This window comes from Anthonomus grandis, chromosome 19, assembly GCF_022605725.1.
Source record: "Anthonomus grandis grandis chromosome 19, icAntGran1.3, whole genome shotgun sequence".
Classification (NCBI taxonomy): Eukaryota; Metazoa; Arthropoda; class Insecta; order Coleoptera; family Curculionidae; genus Anthonomus; species Anthonomus grandis.
The window spans coordinates 6,821,924-6,839,453 of NC_065564.1; the positions used below are offsets into that span (position 1 = coordinate 6,821,924).

The following is a 17,530-nucleotide window of genomic DNA, read 5'->3' on the forward strand; positions in this document are numbered from 1 at the left end:
TTGATATCTTTAAAAAGTCCTAACCTAGTCATAATTATCTTTAAAAAAGAATACGGAAAATCCCATTTTTTCAAGATAATTAAAATTATCCCGATTTTTGAAAATAATTCATTAATTATTCATCAATTATCTTTAAAAAATTTAAGATAATTTCGAGTTTTCTGACTATTTTAAAGACGTATATATTTTTTTCAATGATGGAAAATCTCAATTTGCAAGATAATTAAAGTTTTCCTAATTTTTGAATAATTTACACTATTTTAATAATAATAATAAAAATCAATTTATATCTTTAAAAAGTCTTAACCTAGTCATAATTATCTTTAAAAAAAATACGGAAAATACCATTTTTTAAGATAATTTAAATTATCCCGTTTTATGAAAATAATTCATTAATTATTCATCAATTATCTTTAAAAATTTAAGATAATTTCGACTATTTTATGGAAATTATTTCATGGAAAATCTCAATTTTGTAAGATAATTAAAGTTTTCCTAATTTTTTAATAATTTATACTATTTTAATAATTATAATAAAAATAAATTGATATCTTTAAAAAGTCCTAACCTAGTCAAAATTATCTTTAAAAAAGAATACGGAAAATCCCATTTTTTAAGATAATTTAAATAATCCCGATTTTTGAAAATAATTCATTAATTATTCATCAATTATCTTTTAAAATTTAAGATAATTTCGACTATTTTATGGAAATTATTTCATGGAAAATCTCAATTTTGTAAGATAATTAAAGTTTTCCTAATTTTTTAATAATTTATACTATTTTAATAATAATAATAAAAATAAATTGATATCTTTAAAAAGTCCTAACCTAGTCATAATTATCTTTAAAAAAGAATCCGGAAAATCCCTTTTTTTTAAGATAATTAAAATTATCCCGATCTTTGAAAATAATTCATTAATTATTCATCAATTATCTTTAAAAATTTAAAATAATTTCGAGTTTTTTTGACTATTTTAAGGATGCATATATTTTTTAAATCATGGATAATCTCAATTTTGTAAGATAATTAAAGTTTCTCTAATTCGTGAATAATTTATACTATTTTAATAATAACATTAAAAATAAATTTATATCTTTAAAGTCTTAACCTAGTCATAATTATCTTCAAAAAAGAATACGGAAAATCCCATTTTTTAAGATAATTTAAATTATCCCGTTTTATGAAAATAATTCATTAATTATTCATCAATTATCTTTAAAAAATTAAGATAATTTCGACTATTTTATGGAAACTATTTCATGGAAAATCCCAATTTTGTAAGATAATTAAAGTTTTCCTAATTTTTGAATAATTTATACTATTTTAATAATAATAATAATAATAAAAATAAATTTATATCTTTAAAAAGTCTTAACCTAGTCATAATTATCTTTAAAAAAAAATACGGAAAATCCCATTTTTTAAGATAATTTAAATTATCCCGTTTTATGAAAATAATTCATTAATTATTCATCAATTATCTTTAAAAATTTAAGATAATTTCGACTATTTTATGGAAATTATTTCATGGAAAATCTCAATTTTGTAAGATAATTAAAGTTTTCCTAATTTTTTAATAATTTACACTATTTTAATAATAATAATAAAAATAAATTTATATCTTTAAAAAGTCTTAACCTAGTCATAATTATCTTTAAAAAAAAATACAGAAAATCCCATTTTTTAAAATAATTTAAATTATCCCGTTTTATGAAAATAATTCATTAATTATTCATCAATTATCTTTAAAAATTTAAGATAATTTCGACTATTTTATGGAAATTATTTCATGGAAAATCTGAATTTTGTAAGATAATTAAAGTTTTCCTAATTTTTTAATAATTTATACTATTTTAATAATAATAATAAAAATAAATTGATATCTTTAAAAAGTCTTAACCTAGTCATAATTATCTTTAAAGAAAGAATACGGAAAATCCGTTTTTTTTAAGATAAATAAAATTATCCCGATCTTTGAAAATAATTTATTAATTATTCATCAATTATCTTTAAAAATTTAAAATAATTTCGAGTTTTTTTGACTATTTTAAGGATGCATATATTTTTTAAATCATGGTAATCTCAATTTTGTAAGATAATTAAAGTTTTTTTAATTTTTGAATAATTTATACTGTTTTAATAATAATAATAATAAAAATAAATTTATATCTTTAAAAAGTCTTAACCTAGTCTCACAATTATCTTTAAAAAATTTAAGATAATTTCGAGTTTTTTTGACTATTTTAAAGATGCATAAAAAATAATCTCAATTTTGTAAGATAATTAAAGTTTTCCTAATTTTTTAATAATTTATATTATTTTAATAATAATAATAAAAATAAGTTATTTGGGTTAAAAGTCGAAGGGGTATACCCACGAATTTTGTTTAAAAATCAGTTTTTAATTTTTTTCAAAAAAACTATGGGACGTAGAAAAAAATGGTTCAAACAAAAGGTGTGGGAAATAACAAAATTGACAATTAGGTGTTAAAATATTGCTTCTATCTCCCATACAGCCTGAGAAAATCGGGAAAAACCCTTAATTCAAACAGTCCAATTTTCCCCATTTGTATGGAAAAAATTGAACTTTTTCTTTTGCCGCAGTAACCCTCTTTTTAAAACACACCTAAAAGTATTCTACACTTTTCTTCGAAAAACCACCGATGAGGAAGTTATAGGCATTTTTTAATTTTTGAGCAAAACTTCCCCAATTAGCTCCGAAACCAAAATTTTCTCACTTTTCCAGGCCCAGAATGAAGGATTATGACTTCGACACTGACCACCTGCACGCGTATTTCGACGGTAGGTCCCTGATAATTCGACCCCCGACCCCCGAAACCCCTTAAATAGTCCGTTTATTACAGAATCCAGCGACGAGGACGAGTCGCTAACATGCCTGGACTGTGACAAGATCTACTCGGGCAAGCGCAATCTGCACAAGCACCTGCTCGCGCATCACATTCAGCAGCCGATAGTAAAACTGGACAAAATCGAGCCCGTCAATCCGCCCCTGAAGATCACCCTTAAAGTAATTGTTAATAATAATAATGTTTTTATCACAAGTTTCACTTTTTCTCGGGAACTTTTGCCTTCTCGGATTTTTTTATAGAGGGATAAAAGATTCAGAGTAACTGGGTGAACATCTCGGTTTTTGAATGAAGTCTCTATATTTTATAGTAAAAAAGTTATCCCAAATTTTGGGAATCATCCACATTGTAAAAATGGTAAAAAACCTAAAAGTCATTTTTTCTCAAAAAGTTTTAGCTATTCAAAAAAAATTGTAGATACTTAAAAGATTCCAATTAATTAGTCTTCTATTTCACTTTTTCTTTCAGGTCTCTATCTTTAATACTGAAAAAATTATACCAAATTTTGTAAATCACCCAAATTGTATACATGGCAAAAAACCTAAAAGTAACTTTTTCTCAAAGACTTTTAGTTTTCCACAAAATATTGTAGATACATAAAAGGTTGCAATTAATTAGTCTTCTACTTCACTTTTTGTTTCAGGTCTCTATCTTTAATAGTAAAAAAGTTATCGCAAATTGTGAAAATCATCTGAATTGTAAAAATGGTAAAAAACCTAAAAGTCGTTTTTTCTCAAAAAGTTGTAGTTTTTCAAAAAATGTTGTAGATACATAAAAGGTGCCAATTAATTGGTATTCCATTTAATTTTTTATTTGATGTCTCTATCTTTTATAGTAAAAAAGTTATCCCAAATTGTGAAAATCATCGGAATTGCAAAAATGTTAAAAAATGTAAAAGTCACTTTTTTTCAAAAACTTTTAGTTTTTCACAAAATATCGTAGATACATAAAAGGTTGCAATTAATTAGTATTCTATTTCACTTTTTGTTCCCGGTCTCTATCTTTAATAGCAAAAAAGTTATCTAAAATTTTGAAAATCATTTGATGGACAAAAATGGCAAAAATCATAAATTTCACTTTTTCTCAAAAACCTTCGATTTCTCGGATTTTCTCATAGAGGCATAAAAGATTGAGAGTAACTGGATGAATATCTCAGTTTTTGAATGAAGCCTCTATCTTTAATAGCAAAAAAGTTATCCCAAATTGTGAAAATCTTCTGAATTGTAAAAATGATAAAAAATGTAAATGTCACTTTTTCTCAAAAACGTTTAGTTTTTCAAAAAGTGTTGTAGATACATAAAAGGTCTCAATTAATTAGTGTTCCATTTCACTTTTTGTTTCGGGTCTCTATCTTTAATACTGAAAAAATTATGCCAAATTTTGTAAATCATCTGAATTGTAAAAATGGTAAAAAACTTAAATGTCGCTTTTTCTCAAAAACTTTCGATTTCTCGGATTTTCTCATAGAGGCATAAAAGATTGAGAGTAACTGGATGAATATCTCAGTCCTTGAATCAAGTGTCTATCTTTAATAGCAATCAAGTTATTCAAAATTTTGAAAATTATCTGATGGGGAAAAATGGCAAATATCATAAATTTCACTTTTTCTCAAAAAACCTTCGATTTCTCGGATTTTTTCATAGAGGCATAAAAGATTCAGAGTAATTCGATAAACATCTCAGTTTTTGAATGAAGCCTCTATCTTTAATAGCGATCAAGTTATCCAAAATTTTGAAAATCATCTGATGGGGAAAAATGGCAAATATCATAAATTTCACTTTTTCTGAAAAACCTTCGATTTCTCGGATTTTTTTATAGAGGCATAAAAGATTCAGAGTAATTGGATAAATATCTCAGTTTTTGAATGAAGCCTCTATCTTTAATAGCAAAAAAGTTATCTAAAATTTTGAAAATCATCTGATGGGGAAAAATGGCAAATATCATAAATTTCACTTTTTCTGAAAAACCTTCGATTTCTCGGATTTTTTCATAGAGGCATAAAAGATTCAGAGTAATTGGATAAATATCTTAGTTTTTGAATGAAGCCTCTATCTTTAATAGCAAAAAAGTTATCTAAAATTTTGAAAATCATTTGATGGACAAAAATGGTAAAAATCATAAATTTCACTTTTTCTGAAAAACCTTCGATTTCTCGGATTTTTTCATAGAGGCATAAAAGATTCAGAGTAACTGGATGAATATTTCAGTTTTTGAATGAAGCCTCTATCTTTAATAGCAAAAAAGTTATCTAAAATTTTGAAAATCATTTGATGGACAAAAATGGTAAAAATCATAAATTTCACTTTTTCTGAAAAACCTTTGCCTTCTCGGATTTTTTCATAGAGGCATAAAAGATTCAGAGTAACTGGGTGAACATCTCAGTTTTTGAATGAAGTCTCTATATTTTATAGTAAAAAAGTTATCCCAAATTTTGGGAATCATCCACATTGTAAAAATGGTAAAAAACCTAAAAGTCGTTTTTTCTCAAAAAGTTGTAGTTTTTCAAAAAATGTTGTAGATACATAAAAGGTGCCAGTTAATTGGTATTCCATTTAATTTTTTATTTGATGTCTCTATCTTTTATAGTAAAAAAGTTATCCCAAATTGTGAAAATCATCGGAATTGCAAAAATGGTAAAAAATGTAAAAGTCACTTTTTTTCAAAAACTTTTAGTTTTTCACAAAATATTGTAGATACATAAAAGGTTGCAATTAATCAGTATTCTATTTCACTTTTTGTTCCCGGTCTCTATCTTTAATAGCAAAAAAGTTATCTAAAATTTTGAAAATCATTTGATGGACAAAAATGGCAAAAATCATAAATTTCACTTTTTCTCAAAAACCTTCGATTTCTCGGATTTTCTCATAGAGGCATAAAAGATTGAGAGTAACTGGATGAATATCTCAGTTTTTGAATGAAGCCTCTATCTTTAATAGCAAAAAAGTTATCCCAAATTGTGAAAATCTTCTGAATTGTAAAAATGATAAAAAATGTAAATGTCACTTTTTCTCAAAAACGTTTAGTTTTTCAAAAAATGTTGTAGATACATAAAAGGTCTCAATTAATTAGTGTTCCATTTCACTTTTTGTTTCGGGTCTCTATCTTTAATACTGAAAAAATTATGCCAAATTTTGTAAATCATCTGAATTGTAAAAATGGTAAAAAACTTAAATGTCGCTTTTTCTCAAAAACCTTCAATTTCTTGGATTTTCTCATAGAGGCATAAAAAATTCAGAGTAACTGCGTGAATATCTCAGTCCTTGAATCAAGTGTCTATCTTTAATAGCAATCAAGCTATTCAAAATTTTGAAAATTATCTGATGGGGAAAAATGGCAAATATCATAAATTTCACTTTTTCTGAAAAACCTTCGATTTCTCGGATTTTTTCATAGAGGCATAAAAGATTCAGAGTAATTCGATAAACATCTCAGTTTTTGAATGAAGCCTCTATCTTTAATAGCGATCAAGTTATCCAAAATTTTGAAAATCATCTGATGGGGAAAAATGGCAAATATCATAAATTTCACTTTTTCTGAAAAACCTTCGATTTCTCGGATTTTTTTATAGAGGCATAAAAGATTCAGAGTAATTGGATAAATATCTCAGTTTTTGAATGAAGCCTCTATCTTTAATAGCAAAAAAGTTATCTAAAATTTTGAAAATCATCTGATGGGGAAAAATGGCAAATATCATAAATTTCACTTTTTCTGAAAAACCTTCGATTTCTCGGATTTTTTCATAGAGGCATAAAAGATTCAGAGTAATTGGATAAATATCTTAGTTTTTGAATGAAGCCTCTATCTTTAATAGCAAAAAAGTTATCTAAAATTTTGAAAATCATTTGATGGACAAAAATGGTAAAAATCATAAATTTCACTTTTTCTGAAAAACCTTCGATTTCTCGGATTTTTTCATAGAGGCATAAAAGATTCAGAGTAACTGGATGAATATTTCAGTTTTTGAATGAAGCCTCTATCTTTAATAGCAAAAAAGTTATCTAAAATTTTGAAAATCATTTGATGGACAAAAATGGTAAAAATCATAAATTTCACTTTTTCTGAAAAACCTTTGCCTTCTCGGATTTTTTCATAGAGGCATAAAAGATTCAGAGTAACTGGGTGAACATCTCAGTTTTTGAATGAAGTCTCTATATTTTATAGTAAAAAAGTTATCCCAAATTTTGGGAATCATCCACATTGTAAAAATGGTAAAAAACCTAAAAGTCGTTTTTTCTCAAAAAGTTGTAGTTTTTCAAAAAATGTTGTAGATACATAAAAGGTGCCAGTTAATTGGTATTCCATTTAATTTTTTATTTGATGTCTCTATCTTTTATAGTAAAAAAGTTATCCCAAATTGTGAAAATCATCGGAATTGCAAAAATGGTAAAAAATGTAAAAGTCACTTTTTTTCAAAAACTTTTAGTTTTTCACAAAATATTGTAGATACATAAAAGGTTGCAATTAATCAGTATTCTATTTCACTTTTTGTTCCCGGTCTCTATCTTTAATAGCAAAAAAGTTATCTAAAATTTTGAAAATCATTTGATGGACAAAAATGGCAAAAATCATAAATTTCACTTTTTCTCAAAAACCTTCGATTTCTCGGATTTTCTCATAGAGGCATAAAAGATTGAGAGTAACTGGATGAATATCTCAGTTTTTGAATGAAGCCTCTATCTTTAATAGCAAAAAAGTTATCCCAAATTGTGAAAATCTTCTGAATTGTAAAAATGATAAAAAATGTAAATGTCACTTTTTCTCAAAAACGTTTAGTTTTTCAAAAAATGTTGTAGATACATAAAAGGTCTCAATTAATTAGTGTTCCATTTCACTTTTTGTTTCGGGTCTCTATCTTTAATACTGAAAAAATTATGCCAAATTTTGTAAATCATCTGAATTGTAAAAATGGTAAAAAACTTAAATGTCGCTTTTTCTCAAAAACCTTCAATTTCTTGGATTTTCTCATAGAGGCATAAAAGATTCAGAGTAACTGCGTGAATATCTCAGTCCTTGAATCAAGTGTCTATCTTTAATAGCAATCAAGCTATTCAAAATTTTGAAAATTATCTGATGGGGAAAAATGGCAAATATCATAAATTTCACTTTTTCTGAAAAACCTTCGATTTCTCGGATTTTTTCATACAGGCATAAAAGATTCAGAGTAATTGGATAAATCTCAGTTTTTGAATGAAGCCTCTATCTTTAATAGCGATCAAGTTATCCAAAATTTTGAAAATCATCTGATGGGGAAAAATGGTAAAAATCATAAATTTCACTTTTTCTGAAAAACCTTCGATTTCTCGGATTTTTTCATAGAGGCATAAAAGATTCAGAGTAATTGGATAAATATCTCAGTTTTTGAATGAAGCCTCTATCTTTAATAGCAAAAAAGTTATCTAAAATTTTGAAAATCATCTGATGGGGAAAAATGGCAAATATCATAAATTTCACTTTTTCTGAAAAACCTTCGATTTCTCGGATTTTTTCATAGAGGCATAAAAGATTCAGAGTAATTGGATAAATATCTCAGTTTTTGAATGAAGCCTCTATCTTTAATAGCGATCAAGTTATCCAAAATTTTGAAAATCATCTGATAGGGAAAAATGGTAAAAATCATAAATTTCACTTTTTCTCAAAAACCTTCGATTTCTTGGATTTTCTCATAGAGGCATAAAAGATTCAGAGTAACTGGATGAATATTTCAGTTTTTGAATGAAGCCTCTATCTTTAATAGCAAAAAAGTTATCTAAAATTTTGAAAATCATTTGATGGACAAAAATGGTAAAAATCATAAATTTCACTTTTTCTGAAAAACCTTCGATTTCTCGGATTTTTTCATAGAGGCATAAAAGATTCAGAGTAATTGGATAAATATCTCAGTTTTTGAATGAAGCCTCTATCTTTAATAGCAAAAAAGTTATCTAAAATTTTGAAAATCATCTGATGGGGAAAAATGGCAAATATCATAAATTTCACTTTTTCTGAAAAACCTTCGATTTCTCGGATTTTTTCATAGAGGCATAAAAGATTCAGAGTAATTGGATAAATATCTCAGTTTTTGAATGAAGCCTCTATCTTTAATAGCAAAAAAGTTATCTAAAATTTTGAAAATCATTTGATGGACAAAAATGGCAAAAATAATAAATTTCACTTTTTCTCAAAAACCTTCGATTTCTCGGATTTTCTCATAGAGGCATAAAAGATTGAGAGTAACTGGATGAATATCTCAGTTTTTGAATGAAGCCTCTATCTTTAATAGCAAAAAAGTTATCTAAAATTTTAAAAAATCATTTGATGGACAAAAATGGCAAAAATAATAAATTTCACTTTTTCTCAAAAACCTTCGATTTCTCGGATTTTCTCATAGAGGCATAAAAGATTGAGAGTAACTGGATGAATATCTCAGTTTTTGAATGAAGCCTCTATCTTTAATAGCAAAAAAGTTATCCCAATTTGTGAAAATCTTCTGAATTGTAAAAATGATAAAAAATGTAAATGTCACTTTTTCTCAAAAACGTTTAGTTTTTCAAAAAATGTTGTAGATGCATAAAAGGTCTCAATTAATTAGTGTTCCATTTCACTTTTTGTTTCGGGTCTCTATCTTTAATACTGAAAAAATTATGCCAAATTTTGTAAATCATCTGAATTGTAAAAATGGTAAAAAACTTAAATGTCGCTTTTTCTCAAAAACCTTCGATTTCTTGGATTTTCTCATAGAGGCATAAAAGATTCAGAGTAACTGGATGAATATTTCAGTTTTTGAATGAAGCCTCTATCTTTAATAGCAAAAAAGTTATCTAAAATTTTGAAAATCATTTGATGGACAAAAATGGTAAAAATCATAAATTTCACTTTTTCTGAAAAACCTTCGATTTCTCGGATTTTTTCATAGAGGCATAAAAGATTCAGAGTAATTGGATAAATATCTCAGTTTTTGAATGAAGCCTCTATCTTTAATAGCGATCAAGTTATCCAAAATTTTGAAAATTATCTGATGGGGAAAAATGGTAAAAATCATAAATTTCACTTTTTCTCAAAAACCTTCGATTTCTTGGATTTTCTCATAGAGGCATAAAAGATTCAGAGTAACTGGATGAATATCTCAGTTTTTGAATGAAGCCTCTATCTTTAATAGCAAAAAAGTTATCTAAAATTTTGAAAATCATTTGATGGACAAAAATGGTAAAAATCATAAATTTCACTTTTTCTCAAAAACCTTCGATTTCTCGGATTTTTTCATAGAGGCATAAAAGATTTAGAGTAATTGGATAAATATCTCAGTTTTTGAATGAAGCCTCTATCTTTAATAGCAAAAAAGTTATCTAAAATTTTGAAAATCATTTGATGGATAAAAATGGCAAAAATCATAAATTTCACTTTTTCTCAAAAGCCTTCGATTTCTCGGATTTTTTCATAGAGGCATAAAAGATTCAGAGTAACTGGATGAACATTTCAGTTTTTGAATGAAGTCTCTATCTTTAATAGCAAAAAAATTATTGAAAATTTCCATAATCATTTGATGGTTAAAAACGGTGATTCCAGAGCCGGACCGGGGGGAACAATTTCGAAATCGTCTCGCCGGTTCCCTCCCCCTCCTCCTTCTCGGACCCCGGCTCCTCCTCACTTAAGGGGCGGGAGGACGACGTTTTCGAGGAGGAGAACTTCGAGTTCAGCATCAGCAACTTCGAGGAGGACGACCAAGGGGAGGAGCAGTCGCGGGAGGAGAGCGGTAAGGGGGGAATCCCCGCACTTTTCTACGGTTTAATAATAATCTGATCCCGTTTCCAGAGTCCGGATTCGAGGAGAATTGCGATCAGCAGTCGGATTTGGGCGTCGGGGAGGCGTTAGGAGAACCGGACGGCAACACCCAGGAGTCCGCCGTCGGTTCTAGCCGCTCCTCAGAGGAAAACTCCCAGGAGGAGGTAAATAAACTGCGTGAAACGTCGATTTGAGGCAATTGCGCAGCTGCGACTTCTTTATTTCAGGGGCGTAACGTGAACTTCTCCCCGAACCTGGCCGAAGTGATCGGGGGCGCCTTCTTGGCCGACTACGACACGTCCCCCGTCAACTTCGGAGACGACCAGGACCCGAAGAAACCCGAGGGAGAACAAAAAAACGACAACACGGCGACCGTAAGTCCTCCCCCCTCCTACTCTTTTAGCGAACAAACGGCAACGCTGTCCTGTGTTACAGTTGGACGGTTTCGGGAGCGGCAACCATGCCAACAGCCCCGCGTACGGCAGCATCCCGGGGGCGGAGCCGACGCCGCCCCCCGAGCCCTCCCCCACCTGCGCCACCGAGTACCCCAAGTTGAAAGTGAAGACGACGGGGCTGTTCAAGGACCCCGAACCCCCCACCAACACCGGCTGCACCATCACGGAGATCACCGACGATAACCCGAACGGGGAGCCGAACTACAGTAAGTTTTTTTTTTTAATTTTTTTTTTTTTCGTTGGCAACCTTGACAAGTGACATTGACAGATCTAATTTGCGTGACAGCTTTCAAAGTTGATACTTTTAGTTTTTGCGTTTTATTTATTTGCGTTGTTACTATACGTTATGGGATATTCAAAGCTAACAAATATTTAATATTTAATTTATTTACTGTTTATTTCTTAAAACCTTCTTTTGACATAACCTCGACAGCCGTCAATCTTGACAGATGAGACCTTCTGACACGATTGACAGATGGCTGTGACGCGACTTGCCCTCATAACCTCAAACAGTTTCTAACGTCAAACCCCCGTATCTGTTTCTGGCAACAGATCCGTATTTTCCAGGCCACCAGAGCCAGGGGAACCCCATATGGACGACGCCCTCTCTCGACGATCCCCTGAAACTGCCCGACTTCCTGTCGGGCAACAACAAGGACATGGGCTACTCGTCTGCCAGTAGCGACAGCGAGTTCATCTCGCTCGACTCGTTCAACGACCGAAACCGGGGTGCGATGGTAAGTCGATCATGGACAATAATTGTCGGTCAGACTTGACAGCCGCCGACACTTGTAGCAACTGTACAACCCGAACACGTCGTCCGCGGTTGCCACGTCCTCCGGTACGTCGTTGGACAGCCTGACGGGGTTGCCGATGCAGGCGCTGGCGCAGCAGGTATCGCGACTGACGCAGAACAGCGCCGCGCAGGGTAACGGGCTGCATCAGCAAAATGTGCTGATTAATATCCAGCAGTTTCCGACGCAGCCGCCGCAGGGGCAGCAGATGGGTCAGCCGTATCAGCATCAGCCGCCCATGTACCCGCCCCATCCGGGGTATCCGCCCCATCAGCCGCCCCCGATGCATCAGCCCTATCCTTACCAGTAAGTGATTGAAATTTTATTAAAATCTGTCAATTGGCTTGGCAGTTATCGGCTGTCAAAGTTGCTACTCGCAACATTTTTCAAGATTTGGCTTAAGGGTTGAAAAATTGTAATAAAATTGTTTATAATTAATTTAAATAAATTTGGTTTTCACTAGTTGAGAGGAAACACATGTGACTTTATGTCTGCCAAACGTCATTTATATCTGTCAGTTCGTTTAACAGTTATAAGCTGTCAAAGTTGACCTTAACAAAATTAAGGCATGATCAACATGGCGGTCGAACATTGTTAATAAAATTGTTTCTAATTAATTTAAAATAATTTGGTTTTCATTTGTTGAAAGGAAACATGTGCGACTTTATGCGTGCCAAACGTTATTTAAATCTGTCAATTTGTTTGACAGTTATCAGTTGTCAAACTTCAAACTTACATATTTACTGCGTTATTAACATGTCGTTTGAAAACTGTAAATAAAATTATTTATAATTAATTTAAATTAATTTGGTTTTCACTAGTTGAGAGGAAACACGTGTGACTTTATGTCTGCCAAACGTCATTTAAATCTGTCAATTCGTTTGACAGTTATCAGTTGTTAATGTTTGAAAATTGTCAACAAAATTGCTTCTAATTAACCTAAATTAATTTGGTTTTCACTAATTTGAGCGATGGACATGCCCACCTTATTTGACAGTTATCGGCTGTCAAACCAACCCCCCACTCCTTTATCCTAGATCGACCAAAGACCTAAAACCGCCCCCAAAGACCGCTCCGTCTGAAATTCCCAAGGCGCACCAGAACTGGCGCACCACCCTCCTAAAACCGTTTGCGGCGTTGCCGTGGCACACCCTCTTCCACCCCGTCAAATTCCCATTCCTGCACGCGCACGCGTAAGTCTTTGAACCACCCGATGTGGCAACACTCGCTAATTGGTGGGGGCAATTGCAGGCCGCCTAACCCCATGTACCCGCACTACCCGCCGCCGGGGGGCCACTACCCGCCCGCGCCCCCTCACATGCCGCCCCCGCAAATGGGCGGCATGCAACCGCCCCAGGGGAACATCGGACCGCCCCCGCAGGCCGGCCAACCGCCCAATTCTATGGTAAGTTGATTTTTTTTTAAATTTTTTTTTGTGTTAGAAGTAACGCGGTACCGCATAGTGCGCATGCGTTTTTGGTACCGCCGCCTTTAGTTTTATATGTTGTTTGTTTTTTAAAATGGGCGTGGCCCATCAAATGGCCATCAATTATTACAGAACATTACATAATTACAATAAAACAAAATCGCGGTGTATTGAAGTGTATTGAGTTGGGGGGTAACTGTATCGAGCTAGTTGTCAGAACTGTCAACTGTTTGACAGCTGTCAAAATTGTATCAATTATTACAGAATATTGCGGCATTACAACAAAACCTAAAACAAAATGGTGGTGTGTTGATGATTGGGGTGCGGGTAACTATATCGAGCTAGTTGTCAAAACTGTCAAATTTTGACAGCCAAGTAATGTTAATTAAATTATTGCTAAATTGACATTACTGAAACGTCAACCGTCAAATTTTGGCAGCCGTCGAAAAATGTAGTAGCAAAGAAATGATGACGGAATATTACGTCACTGTCATAAAATTTAAATCAAAGTAGCGGCGTGTTGGATTGGTGGGGGAAACAAGATAAGTCAAACTAGTCAAAAAAAGTTGTTGACAGCTGTCAAAATTAACTTGTGTTTTAATGACTATAGAATTTTACGACACTATAATGAATCCTAAAATAAAATGGCGGTTTGTTTGTGATTGAGGTGGGAGGAAACTATATCGACCTTGTGACTGTTACTGTCAAATTTTGACAACTCAGAAATAATAATTTAATTAAATTATGAGTACTGAAATGTCAACTGTCAAATGTTGACAGCTGTCAAAAAATGTAGTGGAAAAGACATGATGATGACGGAAAATTACGTCACTGTCATAAAATTTAAATCAAAGTAGCGGCGTGTTGGTTTGGTGGGGGAAACAAGGTAAGTCAAACTAGTCAAAAAAAGTATACTGTCAAATGTTGACAGCTGTCAAAATTAACTTGTGTTTTAATTACTATAGAATTTTACGACACTATAATGAATCCTAAAATAAAATGGCGGTTTGTTTGTGATTGAGGTGGGAGTAAACTATATCGACCTTGTGACTGTTACTGTCAAATTTTGACAACTAAGAAATAATAATTTAATTAAATATGAGTACTGAAATGTCAACTGTCAAATGTTGACAGCTGTCAAAAAATGTAGTGGAAAAGAAATGATGACGGAAAATTACATAAAATACATAGATACATTTAAAAGTCATAAAATATAGTCTTTAAATTAAAGTAGAGGCGTACTGGATTGGTGGGAGAAACTAAGTCAAGCTGTTTGTCAAACGAAGGTTTACTGTAAAATTTTGACACCTGTCAAAATTGACGTATGTATCAATTATTATAGAATATTATGCAACTAATGAAACCTAAAAGAAAATGGCGGTGTACTTGTGATCGGGGTGGGGGTAACTATATAGAGCTAGCTGTCAGAATTGTCAAATTTTGACAGTTACATAAAATTAAATAAATTATTCTTAAATTGACAGTACTTTAATGAAGACTGTCAAATTTGACATATGTATCAATACTACAGAATATTACGTCATAATAATGAAACCTAAAAAGAAATGACGGTGTGCTTATGATTGGGGTGGGGGTAACTATATCGAGCTGGTTGACAGCTTGACGTAGGAAAAATAATTTTACATGGCAATTTAGTCAACTGTCAAAACTGTAGAAACTGACATTTTGACAGTTGACGTTTGAGCGTGTCATTCCTTACGTTTAAAATTAAAATTATTTAAATAAATTTCTTTTTTAATTTTATTTAAATATCCAAAAAAAAGTGGCAACACTGCCCCAGATTCAAAGAATTAGTCTCCTGAATTTACAATCAAACAAAGCGACCATCGGTTGTACCCTCGTTAAATCTCTCTCTCTCTCCCACATGCATGCTCGCAGGTAAAAAAAAATAAGACCGAGGCCTAATGATTAGTCCTTGAACCCAAAACGTTCCATCTGAAATCCTAAGGCGTGCGGCGTTGCCGTACCTACAAAATCCTCCTCGCATCCGGGGACAAAACCTCTACAGACCCTAAAAAATCTCAGAAATTGTGGACAAATTGGCACCGTCGCTTCTCCACCACGCAAGCAAACAGACAGGACGTGCTGACGTCAGTTGTTCTCACTCTATCGCGTGGTGTACCTCGTTTGGTTATTATTGTTTACCTCCGAAGCATGCCGCGTTTGGACCTAAAAAGGAAACTCGAACTCGTGGAAACTCACGTGAAAACCCAACTGAGGCCTCAAGAATGCGCCCTTAAGTACGGCATAAGCGTGTCGACTGTGCGCGCCATTTTAACCAACAAACGCGCCCTTATCGCCCACTACAACAAAACAAGAGACCGTCGTGCCAAGAAGTTTCCATGCACGGAACGTGCGATAGCGGAGCACCAGTTGGCGCAGTGGTACCGCGAAACGGCGACCCTGCGCCACCAGGGGGTCACGTGGGCACAAGTGAAGGGACAACTCAAAAAAATCGTGCGCGCGTGCGCCCTACGGTGCGCCCAAACCGGGTGGGCGCGGGCGTTTGTTCAGAACCACCGGGTGCTCTTGAGCAACGACCATAATAAGGGCCCAACGGTCACTGTGTGTAAAAAGGGTGGAGTGGGGAAGACTAAGGTACCAATTGTAGAAAGTGCTCAAGATTGTGGTGGAAATAGTGGAGGATTTAATATTGGAAAAGTGTCCTCCAAGTCCTTTAAAGAGAGTAGGAAGAGTTTGTTGATTGGGGGAAAAAATGAGGTTGTTCCTGAAAGAAAACTTCTTAATAATGATGAAGACTTTGACCTCAAGGATCCTGGAAAGTCGAAGAAGGCCCTCAAGCATCCGAAGATCCAAGTGAGTTCCGCCATATTATCCAGACAGAGACAGACAGGTACCTTGGAAATGGCTGCTTCTGCAGAAAAGCTCTGCAAAACAAAGAAGGACAATAACACAAAAACACCCAAAAATCTGAATAAAAAGGACCCTGAGATGTCCCCAGTGTCAAAAGAGCTCCCTCGAAAGGCCCCTCCTGAGATAAGGAGGCCAGGGAGACCCAGAAAGTCTGGGGAATGTGGCACACAAGAGGCTCCCGGAAAAAAGACCAGGAAGAGGAGGATTTATTTGGCGACAGAGTCCAGGCTTTTGAGGTCAAGGATCACAAAGAGTCCAGAGAAAATTCCAATGGAAACTGTTACTTCTATAGCCGCAGGAATCCCTAAAAATCCTAAGAAAAGAACCAGGAAGAAGAGAATCAATTTGGCCACTCATCCAGAAGTTTTACACCTCAGAGGGCTAACCCAATATACTTCTACATTAAAAAGAGCTCCAGGAAGACCCAAAACAACCCGGAACACCTGCACAACTCCCAAAGTAAACCCGGAAACCCTCCCTGAACTCTCAGTACATCTCCAAAGATCCGAGTTGAGGATCGTCGGGCCCAACCCCTTGAGACGCAAAAGGGGTCGCCCTCCCAAGTTCCTCCAATACCAAAACAAGAAAACCCTTCTCAAGGAGGACTGTTCAGGCCCCATTGAGGAGCAAAGGTCCTCCTCGATGGTGGAGGTGATGGGGCCAGAAGGCCTTGCTTTGGCCAAGTTATACAAACCGGACTTTGAACCCCATTTTCCTGATGAAATAATTGACCTGAACTGCTGGAAAAGGAAGAGAAAGAGGAAGAGGAGGGGCCAGGTGAAGGAGGGAAAGGGTGGGTCCACAAGCGAGGAGGAGGTTGGACCCTCCAGGAGGCTCAGACGGAGGCGCGGGAGGATGAAAACGGAGCAGGAGGAAGGGAAAGATGAAATCGAGGATTATTGCGAGAGCATCGAGGACGAGGACACTGTGGATCTGCTCTGTCCCCAGGACGGGGGCAGTGGGAGGATCGAGGTCCTCAGTAATATCCAGATAGTGTCTGCTGAGCCCCATTTGACCTCGGAAGAGCTTCTGATCCAAGATGACGTCTTCAAGAACGTCAAAATTGAGGTCTACAGCCTGGGAGAGTCGGAGGAGGTGGAGAACGAGATGAACAACGGGGCAGAGGGGGACGACGAGTGGGAGGACGATAATGTAAGGGAAGGGGGGCGAAAACGTCGCTTTTCAAACCCTCCTTATAATAATAATGATAATAAATAGGTATAACAAAATCATTTTAGGTACCTTAGGAGAAAATTAAATACCAATTTTTTAAATGGATTGTTAGTAAAGTTACTAAGGCTTACTATGCATTAGACGAGTGTCTGATATCTAT

At 33.7% G+C, this 17,530-nt stretch overlaps 1 protein-coding gene across 7 annotated transcripts in view; it reads left to right on the forward strand.

Annotated features, from left to right (window-relative positions):
• Positions 1-17,530, forward strand: part of LOC126747130 (uncharacterized) — a 44,543-nt gene that overhangs the window by 19,409 nt on the left and 7,604 nt on the right. For 4 of the 7 annotated variants that reach the window (XM_050455620.1, XM_050455618.1, XM_050455623.1 and 1 more), the window contains 10 exons: positions 2,749-2,804; positions 2,867-3,030; positions 10,412-10,598; positions 10,658-10,791; positions 10,855-11,001; positions 11,063-11,288; positions 11,635-11,819; positions 11,878-12,182; positions 12,914-13,069; positions 13,128-13,281. In XM_050455620.1, coding sequence (XP_050311577.1) covers positions 2,749-2,804; positions 2,867-3,030; positions 10,412-10,598; positions 10,658-10,791; positions 10,855-11,001; positions 11,063-11,288; positions 11,635-11,819; positions 11,878-12,182; positions 12,914-13,069; positions 13,128-13,281 — 1,714 coding nt within the window. Of the gene's footprint in view, positions 1-2,748; positions 2,805-2,866; positions 3,031-10,411; positions 10,599-10,657; positions 10,792-10,854; positions 11,002-11,062; positions 11,289-11,634; positions 11,820-11,877; positions 12,183-12,913; positions 13,070-13,127; positions 13,282-15,034; positions 17,350-17,530 lie in introns of those variants that run through there. The other 3 variants (XM_050455619.1, XM_050455622.1, XM_050455617.1) reach the window with 3 other exon arrangements.